Raw genomic sequence first — 9,141 nt, forward strand, 5'->3', positions numbered from 1 at the left:
GGGCGGCGGCATGGAGGCTGTGACTAGTCGGCCCAACCAAGGCTGCTCGCCAACCCAATGCGTAGTTATATGTATGTCTAACGAACTAGACGGCTCCTGCAGGCGCTGCATCCGCAGAGCCCGGCCTAGAACAAGAGCATCCCAACCCCGGGATGCGTGCCTTCGCATCCGTTTTCCATCTTCCCGTAGCTCTCTCGTCTTCTTCTGCTTTCCTTTGCCCCGCGCATGTCATATAGCCAGGAAGAGGCCGTCGACGGTCCGCTGTCTCTCTCTTTTCCAGACAGAATAGTCGCCCTACTCTCTCGACCTTAAATTATATCCCCACAGGCTAGTTCAACTAATTTCCTAGTTAACTGACTAGCCATGTCCTATCGATACTTCCGGCGGGACAGCAGGCTGGACAAGGTCACGCCTAACGACTATCCACGGATATACCTCTTTGGCGACTCCCTGACCGAAAGGGGTTTCTTCCCGCAAGACGTCGGCTTTGGCTGGCAGCTACAGAAGTACTACGCAGATAGAGTGGAGGTCGTGAACGAAGGTAGGCAGTTCATCTTGAATATTTTTTCATACTTCTTCCGGCTTTTTATTTTAAATTGCTTGCTATGAGAGCGGCTATACTGGAGAATCGCAGATTGACTAGAAGAATAGGTTACTCTGGGTATGTTTAAGTATCCGTTTCCCACTCGGTGGCAAGTCTACGAACATTGGACTTATTGGATCAGACAAACGTCAAGGTCGTTGCGGAGACAGTTTAATGAATACCTAATGGGAGCTATCAAGTCAAGAGGACCACCAGCACCGCTCTTCATCACCATATTCCTGGGAGCCAACGATGCATGTCTATCGCTGAGTGGAGCCATGGTCCCCCTTGAGGAGTATGAAGAGCATATCCGCCATTACCTGAATACCATACTTGACGACCCTGCCACGCAGGAGACCAAAGTGATCCTCATTTCACCACCCCCAGTGAATGTCCCAGTTCCGGTAGGGGAGCCTCTCCTGGATAACCCAGATGCCGCCATTATACTGCGCAGTGTGGCATCGCAGAGCCGTGGCCACAGAACATGGGAGTCGAAACGGACATATGCAAAGAAAATAGTTGAAATTGGTAAGGAGTATGAAGCCCAGACCAGCAGAGTGGCTGTCTTAGACCTTTGGTATTCCCTCACAAAGTCTGTCTGTAGGATCGAAGGGACAACCCAGGACGATGCATTCTATCATCTTGACATCGATGAGATGCTTCCGGGTTCAGGCATGCCGGGTGCAAAGCCCTTTGATAAGGGGTACTTTACAGATGGACTCCACTTTGGAGACAAGGTCAGGATACCTTTTTGTTTCAGCTCTCTTTTCTTTCTCCTCCCTTCCAACAACAAAAAAAAAAAAAAAGACTAATTCAGCATTCAGGCATATGAAATTCTTGGTCGTGAGTTGCTCGATCTAGCTCTGACAAAGTGGCCAGAGCTGAAAAGGGAAAATTTTCCCCGCCGGGTACGCCTGTGTCAATTGCCAGTGCCGGTAGAAAGCACAGCTAACATGGCATTGCGTCCAGGATTGAGGCACATTCCCTCAGCAAAGATCATAAATAAGACATGGCCTAGCCCCGATTCAAAGTATTTCCAGAACCCCTGGGATTAGCCTCTGTAAACTCATCCCAGGCCCTCGCCTTAAGAGTCTCCTCATCAGCCTTTTCAAAATCATCCTCGTCAATCTCCTTTGGGATACCCGACTTTTCACCGCCGCCTTCAATAATACCACCCCGTCTCCTCTCCTCTTCCAAGTACTCATCGATGCTCATCGTAGGGAGATTATGTCCTGGTCGGAATACACCCCTTTGAATATCGGTTCTCCGACTCGTCAAGGTAAACGGCTGCAGTGGTTTACCGTCTGGGCTCAGCAGCACCCCGCTATACCGACCACGGCCCATCTGCGAACCAACCGTGTCAAGACGGTCGGAATATCCGGTATCCTTCCTGTCTGAGAGCCCTGGTTTACGTTCGTCTGTTCTCTGAACTGCGGGAAGTGATTGAGCCGCTTTAAGCATGGATAGTTCTTGCGCAAGCATATCCAGGGATTGGAAAGTTTGGTGCGTGTAAAAATTGATTTCCGCAAGGTACACCTGCCGTACTATGTCATCGTCGTTGTGACTCGAATCCCTGTTTTGCGAAAGGTACTACAGTTTCCCTCCGTTAGCAACAAACCGCCTGTCGTGTTCCTTGAATAATACACAGATAGCTGAGAACAAACCAACCTCCAATTTCTGCTTAAGCTCCTTCTCTTCCTTGAATCTCGCTATTTTCACTTGTCTGCGAGCTGATGCATCATTGGTAGGAGTCAGGCTGAACGACTCTGGCTGTTCAAGGTACTGTTCGTAGAGCTTCTTATTTGAAGGCGAGAGAAGCTCATACTGGTCTAGTGCTTCAAGAAACTTTTCATATTCGTCTCGCGTCTGCTGGAGTGTTTTAAGGCGATCCGTACCGTAAGACCGTTGGAGCAGTTCGGCGAGTAGGTATGAGACTGTCAAAAATCTAAAGTTACACGTCGAGCTGGCATTAGCTCCCATCTGGTAACTTCCTCGGGGCTATATTGCATACTGTAAATCTCCGGTAGTTATGTCCTCCGCTGATTCATTGGGACTGAACAACGATAGCTGCTGTATGAGCCTCTGGCACTGCTCAAAGGCAGATATAGCTTTGCTGAGATCTTCTTGGAACGCGGGGCTGTTTGTATCTGCCGCCGTCTCGAGCTCTTGTTTTTTTGCCTTTGCAGAAGCGAGGCAGGATTGCAGGCTTGGGGACGAGCTACTCATGGTAAGTCACTGACAACTCGAGCGCCTCTTGACGTCAATTTACTGATAGCTGCTCCTTGAGGGCCTTTGCTCTAAATGACTCCGCGACTTTGTGCCTGTTGACCTGCCCGGCTCCATCATCCAGCCAGCTAGTTAAAGTCAGTTTAACTAGTTGAGTGGTTGTTTAACTAACTAACTAGTTAGTTAGACTGCCTCGAGCCTGTTCCACGTGACTGTCACTACGCTCGCTGAACTCTAACTTGAATGTTTGATACGAAGCTTCTAAACATCAAATATCAAATATTGACAGGATTCTTCTTTTTAAGCCTGTCTGCTCCCTCTGCTCCCTTCATGGCTCTCTGGCGGTATCTATTGGTGGCTCAGACTTGCTGGCCTGGTCTGGAGTAGCTGAAGAGCACTAATTTAGGGTCATATACTGGTAGTATCAAACAACTAGTTAACTACACAGCCCTTCCTTTTTTCCCTGTCAAGTTTCCCCTCAAGCAACAACTATGTTGTATGCAGTTTGGTTGATGCCCTTTCATGGCTGGTGCGAAGAAAATCGTATCAAGGGGCTGATATAACAATGAATGAAACGAGCTATGCAGATTCTTTATATACATTCACTTTAACTGGTAACTTATCCATCGGGTTAGAAATGGGTCTTGTTTCAGCTAAGGCAAACATCAGTCTACAACCTCGCTAGCCATTCACCAACTAGACATCAAACGCAGGTATTGGCGTGGATTGTGATATTTCCTTTCACTTCTGCAGCTTTTAGTATATAAGTGAACTGGCCCCTTCACTAATTTGCTGCGTCGGGGTACGGAGTACACTATTTATATCTTCTCAGACTTCTTCCTGGTCAATCTGCGTTTCTACAACTAACAACTCCGACCTTCTGAAGTCAGAAAATACCAATATGGAGGATAACTCTGACATCGACAAGGCTACTACAAATGTGCCTCAGACATTGAAAGAGGAGAACACCAATGTCCCGGCTGCTGATTCAACCCCCGAGACTCGATCAGGGACTCCTACTGAGTCTGAGACAGAAGATGAAAAACCAAACCCGGCCAACCCAAGCGAGAAACGGCGGGCACTCAACTGTAAATTCAAGGATTTGTACGTGATATTAATCCTTAACATAAACCATCTTACTTGCTCCTAATCTATCCTATACACTAGGCTGTCACGGCGGGCTGAAGCCATCACAGAGGATGATGTCAAGGCCGTTATCAAGGCAACTGATGATACTCAGCTATCAATGACAAATATAATTGCCAAACAGGACTATACCTCGATTATCCATGACCCTCGTGAATATCAGCTTGAGCTTTTTGAGAAAGCAAAGGAGAAGAATATCATTGCTGTACTCGAGACTGGTATGAATTCAATCTTGATATGCATCATTAACCTAATACTAATTGTAATATAGGCTCTGGAAAAACACTTATTGCTGTCCTTCTTCTCAAGCATGTCATTGAACAGGAATTGACAGACCGTAGCCTTGGACTGCCGCCTCGTATCTCATTCTTCCTGGTTGGTTACTTCGCCCAATACCTCTATACGCTAATATACTAAATCTTCGGTAGGTTGATAGTGTTACACTTGTTTATCAACAAGCAGCTGTACTACAGAACAATATACCTCAGAAGATAGACAAATTTTGTGGTGCAATGCAGACAGATCTCTGGAACAAGGAAACCTGGGAAGGCCACTTCAAGAGAAATATGGTTATTGTCTGTACTGCAGAAGTGCTTCATCAATGTCTGCTTCATTCCTTTATTCAGATCGACCAAATAAACCTGTTGATCTTTGATGAGGCTCACCATGCTAAAAAGGAGCATCCATATGCAAGGTAAGTAAGATATTGTGATGTTTTTAATGTTAAGTGCATTGAGCTAAAATACTCTGTATAGAATCATCAAGGACTTTTATCTAAAAGAGCCTGAGAGGAAGCCAAAAATATTTGGCATGACTGCATCACCAGTGGATGCTAAGGTTGAGGTTGTAGGGGCAGCAAAGTATGTACTTTGTACCTATATGGAAAACCATCTGGGCTAATCAATTTTAACATAGAACTCTTGAAGCCATGCTCGACAGCCAGATAACCACGGCATCAAATCCTGCTCTTCTACGGCAGAGCGTGACTCGGCCAACAGAAGAAATTTGGGAATATGATAGGCTTGAATTGCCTTTTGAGACACCACTTTATAGCAAGCTTCGACAGAAGTTTGGTGATATCAAGGTCCTGGAAAAGATATTTAAATTCTCACGTGAGACATCCTCAAGTCTAGGAAGCTGGTGCTCTGACTGGATATGGAGCTACTGTTTGAGTGAGGAAACCCTGCCTAAGCTAGAAGCTAGGTCAAACCGGCCCTTGATGAAAAGTATACCCGACCAGTCCTCTTGTGATACGGAAGCTGAAAGGATCAGGGAGGCGGGAGCCATCATCAAGGAGCATGAGTTTGGTGACCCGGTTGCTAACCCGGAGCTTCTCAGCCGTAAGGTGCTACTGCTGAGAGACCAGCTCCTACGGCGGTTCAAAGAAAATCCAGATACTCGATGCATCGTCTTCACTGCACAACGCCATACAGCAAGAATTCTTAGAGATCTTTTCAAGAAAATCGGATCTCAATATATTCGGCCAAACCTACTGGTTGGTGTTCGGTCTGGTGGTGATAAAATTGGACTAGACATCTCTTTCAGAGAACAGTTCCTGAATGTGATAGCTTTCAGGAAGGGTGAGATCAATTGCTTGGTATAGGCTCTTCCCTTCTTTTCTTTATTCATCAATAGCTAACTAGTGTTGCTAGTTTGCTACGTCCGTAGCCGAGGAGGGGCTAGATATTCAAGACTGCAATCTCATTGTTAGGTAACAGTGAATGAATCCAACGAGTATTTAATACCGGGCCTTGGAACTGACTTCAATCTCAGATTCGATCTTTACTCTACACTCATTCAATATATCCAGAGCAGAGGCAGAGCTCGACATATGGAGTCCACGGTATGCATTACGTACCTGGAAGTTTCTCTAGTCCAAACTAACATCTTTACTCAGTTTGCACACATGGTGGAACGCAATAACCTAATGCATGAGACTGCGGTCGAGGAAGTTCGCCGCTCGGAGGTAGTAACAGTAACTTCTCCTAGCAAAGAGTTTGCAGAACAATGAATTTAACTCAATGGCGTTATTTATAGGAAGTTCTCACTCGCTTCTGCAAATCCCTTCCAGAAGACAGATTATTAAAGGGGACTGGTGACATTGATATGATGATAGAAAAAGACAGGCAGCAAAAATCTTACACTATCAAAAGCACGGGTGCAAAGCTCACCTACCCTTCTTCATTAGCTGTTCTTGCACACTACGCAAGCACTTTGGTAAGAGTTATATCCTTGGGTTCAATCATTGATGCTAATCGAACATAGCAATATGAAAAAGAACTGTCAACTCAGGTCAGTTATATCATCCATCCGAAAGATGGTGCTTTCATCTGTGAGACCATACTCCCTGAGAAATCACCAATACGAGGATGCATGGGAAAGTCGGCCTCGCGGAAGCTCCTTGCAAAGCAATCCGCAGCCTTTGAGACGTGCCTGCTGCTGCGCAAGAACAGGTTACTCGATGAATATTTCATTTCGACCTACCACAAACGACTCCCGGTAATGAGAAATGCTCGACTCGCCATCACATCGAAGAAAAGCAACAAATATAGCATGATATCCAAACCTGCAGCGTGGGAACTCTCTAGGGGAGAGTCACCAACGGTTCTATATGCCACTGTTCTCTCACTCTCGGACTGCGAGAAGCTGCAAAAGTCTTACCACCCAATTGTGTTGTTGACAAGAGTTCCAATGCCTGACTTCCCCGCTTTCCCCTTATACCTGGAACACAATAAGAAATGCAGTAGCTGCAGCATAAGAGTTGAGGAAGGACTCAAAGTCATACCACCTGAATTGGAGCTTTTGACCAAATTCACCTTCAGGGTCTTCGAGGATGTCTTTCACAAAATTTATGAAGAAAATTCATCGCTGGTGTCTTACTTGATTGCACCCGCAAAACTTGACGGTGTTACAGATATCAAAAAGTCAAACCCAGTCGAACTGATCGATTGGCAGATGCTACAATATATTCAAGAAAATGAGGAACTTCTCTGGTCGCCTGATATGCCTAACGAATTCCTCGAGAACAGGTTCCTTGTAGACAAGTGGGATGGGAGATATCGTTATTTTTCAATCAAAGTTGATCCAACTCGGCGGCCTCAGGACCCAGTTCCAGAGAACGTGGCCCGACGCCGATACATGGACAACATTATGAACTATTGTCTCAGCTTGTTCAAAAACTCGCGAGCTAGATTCATGAAAAGGTGCAACTGGGACCAGCCAGTATTACGCTCGGAACTCATACAGCTTCGCCGAAACTTCCTGGATATAGATGAGAACCAGAAAAGTCCTCCTGTGGACTACTATGTCTGCGCGGAGGCATTAAAAATTTCTGCAGTATGGACTCTCTCTAGATATGTTGAAAAGACTGCGCTGACTATCTTCTAGATCTCTGTTCCCTTGGCCACACAGATATTCGTTTTCCCAGCAATGATCTGGAGAATGGAATCTTATCTCATTGCTTTGGAGGCCTGTGAAAAGCTTCAGCTGAAGATTCCTCCAGAACTAGCGCTTGAGGCATTAACTAAAGACTCGGAGAACACAGAGGAGCACGGCATGGAACAAATTCGATTCCAAAGCGGAATGGGCAAGAATTATGAACGACTTGAGTTCCTTGGTGACTGCTTCTTGAAGATGGCAACATCCATATCTCTCTTTGCCATGAATCCAGATAATGATGAATACGACTACCATGTCAAACGTATGCTACTCATCTGCAACCAGAATTTGTTCAACAATGCAATAATTCTGGAGATTTTCAAGTTCATCCGCAGCAGATCATTCTCAAGGTACGCTAACTATGGGATTGACTCCCTGTTGGTTTTGACATCTCACTAACTTTTATACCCTAGACGAGCATGGTATCCTGAGGGTTTAACACTGCTTAAAGGCAAAGATAAGAAAGAAGGTCCAAACGGTCCTGAGCATGCACTTGCTGACAAAACTATTGCTGATGTATGCGAGGCTCTAATTGGAGCATCTCTACTGGCTGGAGGTCCTGATCACAAATTTGACATGGCTACAAAGGCAGTCACAGTTTTTGTCAATAGTGATGACCATCGCGTGGAAAAATGGGCAGACTACTCAAGACTGTACTCTTTGCCAAACTACCAAACAGCATCAGCCAGTGCATCTGAGATTGACGTCGCCAACCAAATCCAGTCAAAACTCGGCTATTGTTTCAAGTACCCTAAGCTCCTTCGGTCGGCTTTCATGCACCCATCGTATCCATCTCAGTGGGCAAATGTCCCTTGTTACCAACGTCTGGAATTCCTTGGTGATTCTTTACTTGATATGGTTTGCGTCAATCATCTTTTTGAAAGATACCCCGACAAAGACCCCCAATGGCTCACGGAGCACAAAGTAAATACACCTCTTCCTCCCCTAACTAAGCTATACAGTACTGACGTGATTAGATGGCAATGGTATCCAACAAGTTCCTTGGTTCGCTTGCAGTCAGCCTCAACCTCCATGTCCATCTTATCCATATCAGCAACACTCTCCAAGGCCAAATAACTAGCTACACTGAAGAACTGCAGGCTATGAAAATCAAAATGGAAGGAAACCTTGAGGCCTGGACGTACACAAACGAACCACCAAAGGTGAGTAAACCCTCCTGCAAATTAACCATATGAGGAGATATTCTTATGCGTCTGCTTAGTGTTTACCGGACATTGTTGAAGCATACCTCGGAGCTATATTCGTGGACTCGAATTTCAATTTTGACGTTGTGGATGATTTCTTCCGAAAGTTCATCCAGCACTATTTCGAGGACATGAGTGTGTACGATACGTTCGCTAACAAGCACCCTATCACCTTCCTTCACACTCGACTCGCCGTAGATTTCGGCTGCACGTTCTACGCCTTGAAAGCAGATGAAATACCATGTGTAGACGGCACCACGGTGCGTGCCCTCGCGGCTGTTTGCGTCCACGACGACATCGTGGCCGAAGGGGTCGCCTCATCTCCTCGCCATGCCAAGTTGAAGGCGAGCCAGAATGCCCTTCAGATCCTGGAGGAGATGAGTGCGGCGGACTTCCGAGCAAAGTACAAGTGCGACTGCCGCGAGAGACAGGAGGAGCACGAGGAAGAGGAGCCAGAGACAGCGGAAGAGTGAAGATCCGACGTGAACGGCCAAGCCACCTACACGGCATTCAACGTGGATGCACTACTTCTTCCTGCACTCT

General features: G+C 46.1%; 3 protein-coding genes across 3 annotated transcripts; 2 read left to right on the forward strand and 1 right to left on the reverse strand.

Annotated features, from left to right (window-relative positions):
• Window positions 1–768: 768 nt before the first annotated feature.
• Window positions 769–1,395, forward strand: ARB_04357 (uncharacterized protein; the record flags this gene model as incomplete). Its single annotated transcript, XM_003017430.1, has 1 exon — window positions 769–1,395. The coding sequence occupies one exon, from the start codon at window positions 769–771 to the stop codon at window positions 1,393–1,395; it is 627 nt and encodes a 208-aa protein (XP_003017476.1).
• A 202-nt stretch (window positions 1,396–1,597) lies between these two features.
• On the reverse strand, window positions 1,598–2,809 carry ARB_04358 (uncharacterized protein; the record flags this gene model as incomplete). Its single annotated transcript, XM_003017431.1, has 3 exons — window positions 1,598–2,156; window positions 2,202–2,528; window positions 2,595–2,809. The coding sequence occupies 3 exons, from the start codon at window positions 2,807–2,809 to the stop codon at window positions 1,598–1,600; spliced, it is 1,101 nt and encodes a 366-aa protein (XP_003017477.1).
• Window positions 2,810–3,710: 901 nt separating this feature from the next.
• On the forward strand, window positions 3,711–9,071 carry ARB_04359 (uncharacterized protein; the record flags this gene model as incomplete). The annotated part of the gene is made up of 13 exons (XM_003017432.1): window positions 3,711–3,913; window positions 3,977–4,173; window positions 4,227–4,330; window positions 4,429–4,649; window positions 4,711–4,815; window positions 4,871–5,535; window positions 5,674–5,906; window positions 5,993–6,172; window positions 6,221–7,291; window positions 7,343–7,743; window positions 7,807–8,317; window positions 8,371–8,556; window positions 8,616–9,071. The coding sequence occupies 13 exons, from the start codon at window positions 3,711–3,713 to the stop codon at window positions 9,069–9,071; spliced, it is 4,533 nt and encodes a 1,510-aa protein (XP_003017478.1).
• Between the last annotated feature and the right edge of the window lie 70 nt (window positions 9,072–9,141).

This window comes from Trichophyton benhamiae (assembly GCF_000151125.1).
Source record: "Trichophyton benhamiae CBS 112371 chromosome Unknown contig01293.0, whole genome shotgun sequence".
Lineage (NCBI taxonomy): Eukaryota > Fungi > Ascomycota > Eurotiomycetes > Onygenales > Arthrodermataceae > Trichophyton > Trichophyton benhamiae.